Genomic DNA, 17,507 nt, shown 5'->3' with positions numbered 1-17,507 from the left:
AGAAGAAGTTACAAAAACAAACAAACATGAAAAAAACTAAAAATGAATACACAACATTTAAAAATATTACTTACCCATTAGAAATGACAAATACCCACCATTTGCTTTAACGTGGATGGAACTGGAGGGTATTATGCTGTGTGAAATGAGTCAATCGGAGAAGGACAAACATTTAAACCTACCAAAATCAGATAATTTTTCTTACATTGATTAATCTGGGAAGGCATTTTTTTCTTTCCAAATAAGAAAAGTCATATTTTCAAGTGTCAGAAGTAGAAGACATTATTCTATCAGCAAAGTCCACAATAGCCAAACTGTGGAAGGAGCCTCGGTGTCCATCGAAAGATGAATGGATAAAGAAGATGTGGTTTATGTATACAATGGAATATTACTCAGCCATTAGAAATGACAAATACCCATTTGCTTCAACGAGAATGGAACTGGAGGGTACTATGCTGAGTGAAATAAGTTAATCGGAGAAGGACAAACATTATATTTTCTCATTCATTTGGAGAATATAAATAATAGTGAAAGCGAATAGAAGGGAAGGGAGAAGAAACAGGTAGGAAATATCAGAAAGGGAGACAGAACATGAAGACTCCTAACTCTGGGAAAAGAACTAGGGGTGGTGGAAGGGGAGGAGGGCAGGGGGTGTTGGCAACTGGGTGATGGGCACTGAGGGGGGTACTTGACAGGATGAGCACTGGGTGTTATTCTGTATGTTGGCAAATTGAACACCAATAAAAAATAAATTTATTATTAAAAAAATATGTGGAATGAAGCAAAGGCACTTTTAAGAGCCAAGTATATTGCAATAGAGAGGTACTTCAAGATGGAAGAAGAGTCTCAAATACATAACTTACCTTAATACCTAAGAGAGAAAGAAGAGAATCATTAAAGAAAGCTTAAAGGTAGCTAAAGAGAGAAATAAGAAAGAATAGAGCAGAGATAAATGATATAGAAGCAACAACAGCAAACAGTTCAACAGATCAATGAAAATAATGCTGCTTCTATAAAAATATTCATAAAATTGATAAACACCTACCCTGACTTATGAGTGAGATAGAAAGAGAAAAACTAAATAAATAAAATCATGAATGAAAGAGAGAGGAGCCCATCCAACACCACAGGAATACAATTGATTATAAGAGAGTCTTATGAAAAAAATATATGCCAACAAATTAGGCATCTGGAAGAAATAGACTAAAATGGGAGGAAACTAAAACTAAAATGGGAGGAAATGGGAAATTTGAACAAGACACATAGCCAGCAAAGAAATGGAATCAGTAATAAAAAAATTCCCTATAACAACAAGAACAAAAGAAAATCTCCCAATGATCAAAATTTCTGGGCCAGATGGCTTTTGAGAATAATTCTACTATATATATATATATATATATATATATATATATATATATATATAATTATAATGTAGAATTATATATATAGAATTATATAATTATATATTTAAAGATATTACTTATTTATTCATGAGAGACAGAGAGAGAGAGACAGAGAGAGAGAGGAACAGACTGACAGAGGGGAAGAAGACTCCATGCAGGGAACCTGACGTGGGACTCAATCTGGGACTCCAGGATCACAACCTGGGCCGAAGGCAGTGCTAAACCACTGAGCCACTTGGGCTGCCTTCTACAAAATATTTAAAGAACACTTCATACCTACTCTTCTCAAATGTTCTAAATATAGAAATGGAAGGAAATTTCCAAACTCATTCTAAAAGGCCAACACTATGTTGATTTCAAAATCAGACAAATACCACACTAAGAAGGAGAATTATAGTCCAAAATACCTGATCAATATGGATGCAAAAATTCTCAAAAATATTCTAAGAAATTTAATCCCACGGTGCATTAAAAATTATTGACCATGATCAAGGGGGGTTTATTCCTAGGTTCAGGGGTGATTCAACATTTGAAAATCAATCAACATGATACACATTACTAAAGGAAAGGATAAAAATATATTATTCTACAGAGTGATGCAGAAAAAAACATTTGACAAAACACAGCAAGCATTCTTGATAAATACCACCATAACATAGGTATAGAGGGGTTATACCTCAAAATCATAAAGCCAAATATGAAAGATCCTCAGATATCATCCAAATGAGGAAAAACTAAGACCTTTTCCTATTGTCAGAAAAAGAAAGAATGTCCATTCTCACCATTATTATTTAACATAGCCCTGGAAGTCTTAGCCTCAGCAGTCAGAATTCAAAAAGAATGAAAGATATTTCCGACCCATTTATATCCCCCAAATGAATGAGACCCATATAATGTTTGTTCTTCTCTGATTGACTTACTTCACTCAGCATAATACCCTCCAGTTCCACCCATGTTGAAGCAAACGGTGCGTATTTGTCGTTTCTAATGGCTGAGGAATATTCCATTGTATACATAAACCACATCTTCTTTATCCATTCATTTTTCGATGGACACCGAGGCTCCTTCCACAGTTTGGCTACTATGGACATTGCTGCTATGAACATCGGGGTGCAGGTGTCCTGGCGTTTCATTGCATCTGTATCTTTGGGGTAAATCCCCAGCAGTGCAATTGCTGGGTGTAGGGAAGGTCTATTTTTAACTCTTTGAGGAACCTCCACACAGTTTTCCAGAGTGGCTGCACCAGTTCACATTCCCACCAACAGTGCAAGAGGGTTCCCCTTTCTCTGCATCCTCTCCAACATTTGTGGTTTCCTGCCTTGTTAATTTTCCCCATTCTCACAGGTGTGAGATGGTATCTCATTGTGGTTTGGATTTTATTTCCCTGATGGCCATTGATGCAGAGCATTTTCTCATGTGCGTGTTGGCCATGTCTATGTCTTCCTCTGTGAGATTTCTGTTCATCTCTTTTGCCCATTTCATGATTGGATTGTTTGTTTCTTTGCTGTTGAGTTTAATAAGTTCTTTACAGATCTTGGACACTAGCCCTTTATCTGATACATCATTTGCAAATACCTTCTCCCATTCTGTAGGTTGTCTTTGAGTTTGTTGCTTTTGCTGTGCAAAAGCTTCTTATTTTGATGAAATCCCAATAGTTCATTTTTGCTTTTGTTTCTTTTGCCTTCGTGGAAGAATCTTGCAAGAAGTTACTGTGGCCGTGTTCAAAAAGGGTGTTGCCTGTGTTCTCTAGAATTTTGATGGAATCTTGTCTCACATTTAGATCTTTCATCCATTTTGCAATTATCTTTGTGTATGGTGAAAGAGAGTGGTACAGTTTCATTCTTCTGCATGTGGATGTCCAATTTTCCCAGCACCATTTATTGAAGAGACTGTCTTTTTTCCAGTGGATAGTCTTTCCTCCTTTATTGAATATTAGTTGACCATAAAGTTGAGGGTCCACTTCTGGATTCTCTATTCTGTTCCATTGATCTATGTGTCTGTTTTTGTGCCAGTACCATGCTGTCTTGTTGATCACAGCTTTGTAGTACAACCTGAAATCTGTCATTGTGATGCCCCCAGCTATGGTTTTCTTTTTTAAAATTCCCCTGGCTATTCGGGGTCTTTTCTGATTCCTCACAAATCTTAAGATGATTTGTTCCAACTCTCTGAGGAAAGTCCATGGTATTTTGATAGGGATTTCATTAAATGTGTAAATTGCCCTGTGTAACTTTGACATTTTCAGGAAATATCAGAAAGGGAGAAGAAACATGGAAGTCTCCTAACTCTGGGAAATGAACTAGGGGTGGTGGAAGGGGAGGAGGGCCGGGGGTGGGGGTGAATGGGTGACAGGCACTGAGGGGGGCACTTGATGGGATGAGCCCTGGGTGTTAAACAATTTTTAAATACAATAAATTGTTATGCATGAAAAATGGTAAATATAGAGTTGTGCCTGCATTTCAAAGCAAAATGTTAACAATTAACAGACATAATGCATATATAACTATTCTTTCAGAAATCTCACACAGTCAGTATTGTAAGAGCTTGAAATTTAGTGCAAACAAATGTACTCTTACTCATGATTTATGGTAGCACATTGACCCATACACTTTCTCAGGGCTCCTTTGACTTCACTGTTTCTAAGACTGTAGATAATGGGGTTCAGCACTGGGGTGAAGATAGTATAGAAGGCTGACACCACTTTATCGTGGTTAGCTGACCTGTAGGATTTGGGTCTCATGTAAATAAAAATAGCTGCTCCATAAAAGAGTCCCACCACAGTCAGATGTGAGGAGCAGGTGGCAAAAGCTTTCTTGCGGGCTTCTCTAGAACGCATCTGGAGAACCACAGCAAGGATGAGACTATAGGAAATCAGGATGAGAGAAAACGGAACCAGCAGCATTAATACACAGCAGATATACATGACATACTCAAAAACAAACGTGTCAGCACAAGCCAAACGCACCAGAGTGGGGGCCTCACAGAAGAAATGATTGATCTCATGTGCACCACAGAATGGAAAACTCAGGGTGGCAGCAGCCTGCATGAGCCCATCAGCTGCCCCCAGGGACCAGGACCCCACGGTCATTCTCAGGCATAATTGCCAGCTCATGAGAACGGGGTACCTCAGTGGGTGGCAAACAGCCACATAGCGGTCATAGGACATGGATGCTAAGAGGAAGCACTCGCTCCCTTCCAAAGTGATGAAGAAGAAGATCTGAAGCCCACAGCCAGCAGGGGAGATGGACTTCTTGCCACTCAAGTAGTCAGCTGCCATTTTGGGCACAATGGTGGAGATCAGCATCATGTCCATGAGGGAGAGTTGACTCAGTAGGAAGTACATGGGTGTGTGGAGCTGGAAATCTTGGTGAATCAGGAGAATCATGAGGGCATTGCCCACCAGGGAGCTGAAGGCAATTGTCAGAATCATCACAAAGAGAAATAGGTGGGCTTCTGTGTAGTTAAAGAGTCCCAGGAGAATGAAATCTGAGGTGGTGTTCCAGATGTTCATGATTTCAGAAAGGAATAACTCTGCAAATGAAGAAATATTTGATAGTTTTCATCATTTACAGTGTTCTATTTCAATTACATTTTTCATGAAAATCATTTGCTCAAAAGTGTTGAAATCTATTTAGAATCCTTCATCAGTGATTTGCAGGGTTTTTAACTTGAGGATAAAATTAATTCTACCTTTTAAATAATTTTTCTCAAGTTTATTTGCTTAAATGGTATCATCAATAAAATTTCATGATAAATTGAGTGTAAGTTGTCAGCATATCTTGTACTATTTGATATCAACATCATGCAGAAGAAGTAAACTATTCACCTTTTCCTTTATGTTTGTATTTGCTTTTATTATGAATAATCAACATTCTTAGTAGCTGAATTAAATTAATGTGTTCAGAAATATAAAAGCTAGGCACTTATTAATGAGGAATATGTATATATAACACAAAAAATTTATTTAAACCTACCAAAATCTGATAATTTTTCTTACATTGATTAATCTGGGAAGGCATTTTTTTCTTTCCAAATAAGAGAAGTCATATTTTCAAGTGTCAGAAGTAGAAGACATTATTCTAGCAGCCATGTCCACAACAGCCAAACTGTGGAAGGAGCTTCGGTGTCCATCGAAAGATGAATGAATAAAGAAGATGTGGTTTATGTATACAATGGAATATTACTCAGCCTTTAGAAATGACAAATACCCATCATTTGCTTCGATGTGGATAGAACTGGAGGGTATTATGCTGAGTGAAATAAGTCAATCGGAGAAGGACAAACATTATATGTTCTCATTCATTTGGGGAATATAAATAATAGTGAAAGGGAATAGAAGGGAAGGGAGAAGAAATGTGTGGGAAATATCAGAAAGGGAGACAGAACATAAAGACTCCTAACTCTGGGAAATGAACTAGGGGTGGTGGAAGGGGAGAAGGGTGGGGGGGTGGGGGTGACTGGGTGACGGGCACTGAGGGGGGCACTTGACGGGATGAGCACTGGGTGTTATTCTTTATGTTGGCAAATTGAACACCAAGAAAAAATAAATTTATTATAAAAAAATAAAATAAAATAAAAATAAGAATTAAAAAAATAAGACATTATTCTGTAGATATTAACCTAACTTAATTTGGAATTGTTAGTGTTTTTCCTTTGATTTTATCAAGTTACAAAGTGAATATAATAATTGACTTCTTAGAATATGTTCCCCGGGACACCTGGATGGGTCAGCGGTTGAGCTTTGGTCTTTGGCTCAGAGTGTGTTCCCAGATTCCCAGAATGGAGTCCCAAATTGAGCTCCTTGTGTGGAGCCTGCTTCTCCTCCCTCCACCTTGTGTGTGTCTCTGCCTCTCTCTCTGTTTCTCTCATGAATAAATAAATAAAATCTTTTTAAAAATATGTTCTCCAAAGCAAGACTATGATACTATATGCAACATTTTATTAACTATATAAAGTGATTTTGTGTAATGATACTGTTTCTCCTGAAAGTCACAGATACATGATCTTTTTGGGGGAAATGTGAAAATAAAACGTATTAGTACCCAATACAGAAATAAATTCATTTCTTCTTCATTCTCAAGAGAATCTAAATCTCCTAAGTGATTTTCATCCCTGATCTTCTAATACTGAAACTGTTTACACATATTGAATGAATGGGATCATACTTGAAGAAATAAATAATCTAATTCATTCACAAAGATACATTCTAATTCAATAATGAAATTGGATGTCAGGAATCTACCTCTTCTATCGTCATTCAATTTATCTGCAAATTCCATATGACTCCAATATTGGAATGCTAATCAAAACAGAGAAAGACAGGGCAAAAATCTCATTCAATCCCTAACTCCACTGCTTCAGAATAATTATTGTCTTAGAAGGATTCTAGTTCAGGGTTTTAGTGGGTTGTTTCAAATTTAAATACTCTGGACACATACTTCCTCCTAACTGCATTTCCTAAAACTTTGTTATTTGCACACGCCCATATCAGCAAAACTTGCATCCTGCACACCTAGTAACTGTATAACTACCTAATTATGGATATCTTTATTGCTTTTGTGAATAACCTCAAAACCACCCTAACTCTTTTCTTTGATTTGAAGCCTTATTTCCATTATTCTAAACTTTCTCATTCTTGAATAACGATAAAACTAAACATATGCTTAAAGTCAATCGGTAATTTAATAACTGCAGAGTGTTGGGTAAGTTTCCTAAAATAACTTTTGCTGTGATCTTACACATTTTTAAATGTATGTCATTATAGTGTCATTATGTATATTCATGTTATTCTGCAACCATGACCAATATATAACTCCAGGACTCTTCATAATCCATAACAGAAACTCTGTACCCATTAAGCAATGATTTCCTGTTTCACCCTGTCCCTGGAAACTAGAAAACAACATTTTTCTAGTCTGGCTCTGTAAATTTGATTACTATAAGATCTTGAGTCTAGTGGAATTCTACAGAATTTATCTTTTGGGATTGGCTTGTTTCACTTAACATCATGTCCTCAAAAGTCATTCATGTCATAACATGTGTCAGAATTTCTTTCTGTTCTAAGGTGAGAAATATTCCTTTCTATGTATACGTAACATTTTCTTTATTAATTCCATCCATCTATAGACATTTGAGTGCTCTCATTCACTTCAGCTTTATATTTAAATTTAACTTTAATGAGATTTTTTAAAATTGTTATAATGTGAACAAATATAGCTTAATAATACAGAAATTTGAGCTTCTCTTTTCCCTTTACACATATGTAAGGAAGATTAATTTAGTCATTACAGAAGTTAAAATTACTATTTAATTTATCAAATACTTTTTGTCATGATACCTTTTCTTTTGATGTTTATAATTTTGGGTTTCTTTTTAATTTGGAAATATTAGCGTTTAACTTTTGAATGGATTTAGGCATTATCTATGCATTACTTTAAGGTGAAATATATGTATAAATTTTCACCGTCATAGAACTAATTGTCTATTCAACATGCTATTGGTTTATAGTATTTACCAGAAAATCAATTAAAGACATCAATTAATAAAATCACTGATAGAAAATTATATTTTTTTCAAGAAATAATAATGTTAAATTATTTTTGTTTTAAATTTCTTAACTATTGGGATCCCTGGGTGGCACAGCAGTTTAGTGCCTGCCTTTGGCCCAGGGCGTGATCCTGGAGACCGGGGATCGAGTCCCACGTCGGGCTCCCGGTGCATGGAGCCTGCCTCTCCCTCTGCCTGTGTCTCTGCCTCTCTCTCTCTCTATCATAAATAAATTTTAAAAAATTAAAAAAATAAATTTCTTAACTATTCTTTCAGTATTACACAAGAGACACAATGTTCTTAATTAAAATATTAGTACATCTACACAAAGAGGATTCTATAGGATTATTCCTAACTAACTGACTATGTATTCAAAGTGTTTGGAAATCCAGATGAGAAATTAATTCATCCTATAAATAAAATATTTAAATGTAATTAAGTGGAAGAGAGAAAGTTAAACCTTGAATAGTCTAAGACATGCAAAATGTAGTAGTCTGATTATTTTTTTTCTCTTTGGTGTAAAACAGCTATCAATTTTTCTGTATTCAGTCCTTTAGTACCAATGATGATGACATTGTATGTCTTTAAATTGCAAAATATTTTCAATGATAATAGAAGGCACAGAGGAGTATAAATATTCCTTTTCATTTTCTCAGTATAGTCACAGAAAATTTACAGCACATCGATAATATTCCTTCCATATTTTTCTGATCCCCATTGCCCAAACATAACACAAAATCATAATTTTTCCTCAGAATATTGGGATGATCAGTCAATAGGTTCTGTTAACAATAATATGATCACAGCTAAATCAGTTATGTAACTGAATTGAGAAGTTATTGCATGGGTTTTACCCAATGTTTGTGTCAGCTAGCATACCTTTTAGTTTTTCACATTGTGGGATAGATAAGCATGTAATTTTATTGGTAAAACTACATGGAGAAAGTAATGCAAATTTGGATTTTCTAGAGTTCAGGATTGATAAAAAATTACTAGATATTAGAAATGACTATGAAAGACCTACTCACAAAGATAAAAATGATGACTTCAACAAGCTGGATCTGTATCTTCTTTGAACAGGGTCATCCTAAGACATCTGTTCTGGAGGAGAAAGCCTCTTATATTCTGGCAGCATCAAACTTCCTCAGATCAGTGTCAACAGTTAAGGGGTGTGTCCTATTGACAGCTTTTATTAAAAATACTATCTTATAAGTATAGAAGACCAGCATAAATTTGAATCTTTGAATAACAAAATTTTTTAATTTTCAAAGATTTTAAAGATTCCCATATTCCTACATTCTTTTAACAAGCTGTGATTCACTAAAATTAAAATGAGACAGAGGCACTTGGGTGGCACAGTCAGTAAGCCTTGTAACATGGTTTATGGCTCAAGTCATGATCCCAGGACCATGGGATCAAGCCCATCATTTGGCTCCACCACTAAATGTAGAGATTGCTAAATAGTGTGTCTCCCTCTCCCTCTGTTCCTCCCCCTCATCTCACTCTCCTTCTAAAATAAAGAAATTGCTAAAGAAAAATTAAGATAAGAGAAAATCAACTAAAAGCAAATATAATATATAACCATGAAAAGAAATGATTTAAAAACACACCAAGAAGTGAATTAATGTGATACTTGTACCACTTATTAAATATTTGATGAGTGAGATTACATAATGCATTATTAAGATATTAAACTTTGTCAAAGTCAGTAATTAAAATGATCAAGCCCATTGGTGTTCAATTTGCCAAAATATAGAATAACACCCACTGCTCATCCCATCAAGTGCCCCCCTCAGTGCCCATCACCCAGTCACCCCCACCCCCTGCCCACCTCTCTTTCTACCATCCATAGTTCGTTTCCCAGAATTAGGAGTCTCTCATGTTCTGTCTCCCTTTCTGATATTTCACACTCATTTTTTCTCCTTTCCTCCTTATTCCTTTTCACTATTTTATATATTCCCCAAGTGAATGAGAACATACACTGTCCTTCTCCCATTGACTTACTTCACTCAGCATAATACCCTCCAGTTCCATCCACGTTGAAGCAAGTGGTGGGTATTTGTCATTTCTAATGGCTGAGTAATATTCCATTGTATACATAAACCACATCTTCTTTATCCATTCATCTTTCGATGGACACCGAGACTTCTTCCACAGTTTGGCTATTGTGGACATTGCTGCTGCAAACATTCTTACCAACTTTTTCTTTCTTGTTTTTTGATAATAGACATTCTGACAAGTGAAGATGAGATCTCATTGTGGATTTGATTTGCATCTCCCTGATATTTAGTAGTGTTGAAAACCTTTTCACGTGGCCGTTGGCCATTTCTATGTCCTCTTTGTCTTCTTTGGGTCTATGTCTATTTAGAACCACTATCCATTTTAAATCAGACTAAATTTGTTACTGAGTTTTATAAATTCTTTATATATTTTGAATATTAGCACTTTATCCAATATAATTTGTGAATATGTTCTTCTATTTAGGGGTGCATAAGTGGCTCAGTAGTTGAGTGTCTGATTTTGGCTCAGGTTGTGATTCTGGGGTCCTGGGATGGAGTCCCACATCAGGATCCTTGCAGGGATCCTGCTTTTCCCTTTGCCTATGGCTCTGCCTCTCTCTCTCTCTCTCTCTCATGAATAAATAAATAAAATCTTAAGAAATAATAAATGCAATTTAGTTAGCATATAGTGTATTATTAGTTTCAGAGGTAGAATTTAGTGATTAATCAGTTGAATATAAAACCCAGCGCTCACACATAAGCCTCCCCTTTAATGCCCATCACCCAGTTACCCATCTTCCCACCCTCCACCCCTCCAGCAACCCTGTTTGTTTCCTATAGTTAAGACTCTTATGGTTTACCTCCTATTCTATTTTTATCTTATTTTATTTTTCCTTCCCTTCTCATATGTTCATCTGTTCTGTTTTTTGAATTCCACATATTAGTGAAATTGAATGACATTTGTCTGTCTCTGACTGACTTATTTCACTCAGCATAATGCTACCTAGTTCCATCTATATCATTGCTAAGGATAAGATTTCATTTTTTTGTGATGGCTGAAATATATATATATATATATATATATATATATATATATATAAAACTATGACTGAAATATATATATGTATGTGTATATACATATACATATATGTATGTATGTAACTATGTATACATGCATATGTATATGTATGTAACTATGCCACTATTTTCTTTTTTTATTCATTGGTTGATGGACATCCGGCCTCTTTCCATATTTTTGCATTTGTGGACATTGCTTCTATAAACATCAGGGTGCATTAGTTCCTTGGAATCATTTATTTTTTATTTATTGGGTAAATACCTAGTAGTACAGTTGCTGGGTTATAGGGTAGTTCTATTTTTAACTCTATTTTTAACTTTTAACTTTTTGAGAAACCTCCATACTCTGTTTTCCAGAGTGGCTGTACCACAGTTTGCATTCCCACCAAGAGTGTAAGAGGGTTCCTCATTCTCTGTATCCTGGCCAACATCTGTGGTTTCTTGAATTGTTAATTTTAACAGGTGTGAAGTGGTATCTCGTTGTGGCTTTGATTTGTATTTCCCTGATGAAGAACAATGTTGAGCATTTTTTGTTGTTCGTCTATTAACCATTTGTATGTCTTCCTTGGAGAAATGTTTGTTCGTGTCTTCCACCAATTTCCTGGCTAGATTTTTTTGTTTGTTTGTTTTGCTTTTTTTTGGGGGGGGGTTGAGTTTGATAAGTTCTTTATAGATTTTGTACATTAACCTTTATCTGATATGCCATTTGCAAAATCTTCTCCCATTCTGTAGGTTACCTTCTAGTTTTGTTGATTATTTCCTTTGCTGTGCAAAAGCTTTTTAACCCAATGAAGTCTCAATAGTTCATTTTTGCTTTTGTCTCCTTTGCCTTTGGAGATGTGCCTAGCAAGAAATTGCTGTGGCTGAGGTCAATGGGATTGCTGCATGTCTTCTCTTACAGCATTTTGATGGGTTCCTGTCTCATATTTAGTTCTTTCATTGATTATGAGCTTATTTTTGTGTATACTCTAAGAAATTGGTCTAGTTTCATTCTTCTGCATATTGTCCAGTTTTCCCAATATCATTTTTTTGAGAGACTCTCTTTTTTTCTATTGGATATTCTATCCTGCTTTGTTGCAGATTAATTGACCATAGAGTCAAGGGTCCATTTCTGGATTCTCTATTCTGTTCCATTGATCTGTATTTTTATTTTAGTGTCAGTATCATATTGTCTGGATGACTACAGCTTTGTAATGTATCTTAAAGTCCAGAATTGTGATGCCTCCAGATTTAGTTTTCTTTTTCAGCATACTTTGGCTAGTGGGTGTCTTTTCTGGTTCCATATAGATATTCAGATTGGTTATTCATTTTGTTAATGGTTTCTTTTGCTGCTCAGAAGCTTCTTAGTTTAATGCAATCCCATATGTTTATTTTTGCTTTTGTTCCCTTGCCTTTGGAATGAGGGATAAAATAACATCTTTAAAACTAATGTCAAGGACATTATCACCTATATTTTCTTCTGTAAGTTTTATGGTTTCAGGTCTTAAATTTGGGTTATTTTTGTTTCATTTTGTTGTTAAGTACGTTACACACCCAGGGTAGAACTCATGAACACACAGCCCTGAGATCAAGACCTAAACTGAGATCAAAAGGCAGAAGCCTAAGTAACTGAGGCACACAGGGGCCCCTTACATTTAGTTTTGAAATGCATTTTGAGTTGGTTTTTGTATGTTGTGTAAGATTGTTCTATAGTTTTAGTCTTTTGCATCCAGTTTTCTCAGCATCACTTACTGAAAAGATTGGTCTTTACTGAGTGTATATTCTTGCCTCCATTACAAAATTAATTAACCATATATGTGTGGGTTTATTTCTGGGCTATTTTGTTCCATTGATCCATGTGTCTATTTTTATGTCAATATTTTTATATCAAACTTGACCAGTATAGTTTTGTAGTACAGAATAAAATCAGGGAGTAAAATACCTGTGGCATTGACCTTCTTTCTCAAGATTTTCTAGAATATTTGGGGTCTTTTATGGTTACACAGAAATTTTATTCATTTATTGATTCTTAAAGATTTATTTATTTTATAGACTGAGTGAATGGGGAGGAGGGGCAGATGGAGAGGGAGAGAAATCTTAAGCACATTATGTGCTGATCACAGAGCCCAACATGGGGCTGGATCTCACAAATCTGATACCATGACCTGAGCCAAAACCAAGAGGCAGATAGTTAACTGACTGTGCCACCCAGGTGGCCCACACAAATTTTAAAATTGTTTTTTTTTCTTTGAGAAATGTGATTGTTATTTTGGTAGGAATGTTATTGAATCTGTAAGATTGCTTTGATTAGTATAGCATTTTAACAATATTAATTCTACCAATTTATGAGCATGTTTTTCCCCATTTATTCATGTGTACTTTATTTCATTAATATCTTAAAGTCTTCAATGTACAGGTTTTTCACCAGCTTGCTTAAATTTATTATTTTGATATCATATTCTGTTTGATAGAATACATTTTTCTGATTTCTCTATCTGATAGAGATAGAGATTATTAGCACACAAAATACAATACAATTTATATATTAATTCCATACCTTAAAATAACATTAGATTTATTTATTGGTTCTAAAAGTCTCTGGGAAGTCTTTTAGTACTTTCTTATATGTAGCATCATGTCACCTGCAAAACAGTAACAGTCTTCTTGCCAATTTGCCAATTTTTTTTATATAACTTTTTTCTTGTCTAATTGCTGCATGTAAGACTTTCAAGGCTATGTTAAGTAGCCATGATAGTGCTTGTTCCTCATCCTACCATAATCTCTGCTGTTGACACAATATTTTTGTTACAAGTAAATTGGACAACAACGATATATTGCAGTACACATCATATGTCTATTATCTTGTTTATCTTGTTAGTATGTCACACATAATTTAATCATGGCATTAAGTGAAAAGAACCCAGATGTCTATTGACAGATGGAGATATATATATATATAAATATATATAATATATATATTATATATTATATATTTCTTTTCACTTAATGCCATGATTAAATTATAATATATATTGTATATATTCCATGCAATATTACTCAGCCATCAAAAGGATGAAATCTTACCAAGTACATTGACATGGTTGGAACTAGAGGGTATTATATTGAGTGAAATAAGTCAATCACAGAAAGACAATTATCGATCATAGGGGATGGGAGGGAAAAGTGAATGGGAAGAAACCAGAGAGGGAGACAAACCATGAGAGACTCTTAACTCTAGGAAACAAACTGAGGGTTGCTAGAGGAGAGGTGGGTGGGGGGATGAGATAACTAGGTGATGAACATTAAGGAGGGCATGTGATGTGATGAGCACTGAGTGTTATATACAACTGGTGAATGTTGAACTCTATATCTGATACAAATGATGTACCATATTTTGGCTAATTGAATTAAAAGAGAAAGAGAGACAGACAGGAAAATACCATGCCTCCCCAGTTTTCCAATGCTTAAGTTTTTCTGTGTTGAAAAAGCCTCATAGTCATGTATTTTAGCCAATATTCTTATGGCTAATTATGACTTTTTCTTGTTTCTCACATATATTTATATATGAAGTAAATCTCAAGATTTACTTCAATGTCATGATGAGATTGTTTAATTTTAAAAATACACAAACTAAATGTAAAACTATTATTACTCATTTTGTTATTGGAGGAAATAAAATTGCCTTTATTTATCAATATTACATGTGTGTAACCACATGGCTTCAATATGCCATGCTTCCAGCTACACAGATACTGCTCCAGAACATTTACCACCATATTGGTCATGTTATCATAATGTATACTCATAATTACAGGGAATTTGTCTCAGTTTGGAGACCTCTCAATAGTTAATATTTATACCTAATATGCACTTACAAAATGTTGATTTTAACTAAATGTGTGCATTAAAAAAACTAATTTCATAGATGAATATAACCCTGAGTTATGTAAAATATTGTTTTATTTGAAGGCTTTAGCATTTTGTTACTAGTAATCAGATATCCTTAAATGTTGATGATAGGTTAACTTATTACCTGATGAAATTATTAACAAATTAATTACCTTATTCAATTAACTGATTACTTGGGTACTTATCTAACTGGTTAATTAAGACTTGCAAAAATAAATCTCTTGCCCAAAATTACTCTTAGGCATATGAACTTATCTGAAAATAAAGTATGGAGAATTTTTTTTCTGGGATTATCTTTTCACTAAAGTCTCAAGCTCTCCATTTCCTTTATGTGTAAGTATATAAGGTAATAGAATTAGATGTGTATGCAAATGACTTCTTTCATATTTATGTGACATTTGTGTTTTCCTGACAAATTCACTCTTTTAAAGACCAATAGATTAATGATTACCAAGATTATTTTAGGACTCTATAGTATAGCAAATCTTTAGTTTGTTTTAATAAAAATTAATTAGTAAACAGTGAAATTTTAAATTTTATTATTTATTTATTTATTTATTTATTTATTTATTTATTTATTTATTTATATTAAATTAGCCAACACATACTACATCAATGTAGTCTTCAATAATTTATCAGTTGGGTATAGCACCCAGTGCTACTCTCAACACATGCCCTCCTTTATGTCCATGTTGCAAATTTTTAAATGGGCAAAATATCTTTCATAAATATTAGCATGTTTTTAGCACCTTATAGGTGACTAGTAGCCATTATGTCATTAAATAATATACATGTTCTGTTCATCAGAATAGCTATAGTAAGACATAATAATGAGCATATCACTCTCCATGCTCTCATTCTATGATAAAATATCTATAATACATAAAATAATTTATTTTTTAATAAACAAGCACAAAGATAAAAAGGTAAAGTCTTATCACGTGATATTTCCTCTTAAAAATTGATACAGTTGTGTGTAACTTCAAAGGTTCAAAATGCAGGATAGATTTAAAATCAAGAGTACATTTAGTCATGTGTGTTGTCAAGAGTACATTTAGTCATGTGTGTTGTGCAAAGGATCTATACCCTAAAAACTATAGAACACTTATGCAAGCAATGGAGGAAGATACGAAGAGATGGAAAAATATTCCATGCTCATGGATTGGAAGAATTAATATTGTGAAAATGTCAATGTTTCCCAGAGCAATTTACACGTTTAATGCAATATCTATCAAAATACCATGGACTTTCTTCAGAGACTTAGAACAAATTATTTTAAGATTTGTGTGGAATCAGAAAAGACCCCAATAGCCAGGGGAATATTAAAAAGAAAACCATAGCTGGGGGCATCACAATGCCAGATTTCAGGTTGTACTACAAAGCTGTGGTCATCAAGACAGTGTGGTACTGGCACAAAAACAGACACATAGATCAATGGAACAGAATAGAGAACCCAGAAGTGGACCCTCAACTTTATGGTTAACTAATATTCGACAAGGGAGGAAAGGTGACTCACGAAAAAAAAGACAGTGTCTTCAATAACTGGTATTGGGGAAATTGGACATCCGCATGCAGAAGAATGAAACTGGACCACTCTCTTTCACCATACACAAAGATAAATGCAAAATGGATGAAAGATCTAAATGTGAGACAAGATTCCATCAAAATCCTAGAAGACACCCTTTTGAACTTGGCCACAGTAACTTCTTGCAAGATTCATTCATGAAGGCAAAAGAAACAAAAGCAAAAATGAATTATTGGGACTTCATCAAGATAAGAAGCTTATGCACAGCAAAAGTAACAGTCAACAAAACTCAAAGACGACCTACAGAATGGGAGAAGATATTTGCAAATGACATATCAGATAAATGGCTACTATCCAAGATCTATAAAGAACTTATTAAACTCAACATCAAAGAAACAAATAATCCAATCTTGAAATGGGCAAAAGACATGAACAAAAATCTCACAGAGGAAGACAGAGACATGGCCAGCAAGCACGTGAAAAAATGCTCCGCATCACTGGCCATCAGGGAAATACAAATCAAAACCGCAATGAGATACCACCTCACACCAGTGAGTGTGGTGAAAATTAACATGAACGAAAACCAAAAATGTTGGAGAGGAGGTGGAGAAAGGGGAACCTTCTTGCACTGTCGTTGGGAATGTGAACTTGTTCAGCCACTCTGGAAAACAGTGTGGAGGTTCCTCAAAGAGTTAAAAATAGATCTGCTATATGACCCAGCAATTGCACTGCTGGGGAATTACTCCAAAGATACACATGCAGTGAAATGCTGGGACACCTGCACCCTGATGTTTATAGCAGCAATGTCCACAATAGCCAAACTATGTAAAGAGCCTCAGTGTCTGGGATCCCTGGGTGGCGCAGCGGTTTGGCGCCTGCCTTTGGCCCAGGGCGCGATCCTGGAGACCCGGGATCGAATCCCACATCGGGCTCCCGGTGCATGGAGCCTGCTTCTCCCTCTGACTGTGTCTCTGCCTCTCTCTCTCTCTCTGTGACTATCATAAATAATAAATAAAAATTTAAAAAAAAAAAAGAGCCTCAGTGTCCATTGAAAGATGAATGGATAAAGAA

The 17,507-nt window shown here is 35.0% G+C and overlaps 1 protein-coding gene across 1 annotated transcript; it reads right to left on the bottom strand.

Annotated features, from left to right (window-relative positions):
* Positions 1-3,972: 3,972 nt before the first annotated feature.
* Positions 3,973-4,911, bottom strand: OR2T24 (olfactory receptor family 2 subfamily T member 24). Its single transcript, NM_001388539.1, is given in 1 exon segment — positions 3,973-4,911. A coding segment is annotated over 1 exon segment (939 nt).
* Positions 4,912-17,507: the final 12,596 nt, after the last annotated feature.

Source organism: Canis lupus, chromosome 14 (genome assembly GCF_011100685.1).
Source record: "Canis lupus familiaris isolate Mischka breed German Shepherd chromosome 14, alternate assembly UU_Cfam_GSD_1.0, whole genome shotgun sequence".
NCBI lineage: Eukaryota > Metazoa > Chordata > Mammalia > Carnivora > Canidae > Canis > Canis lupus.
Note: the sequence above shows the minus strand (reverse complement) of the source record. Positions and strands in the feature narration are given on the sequence as shown.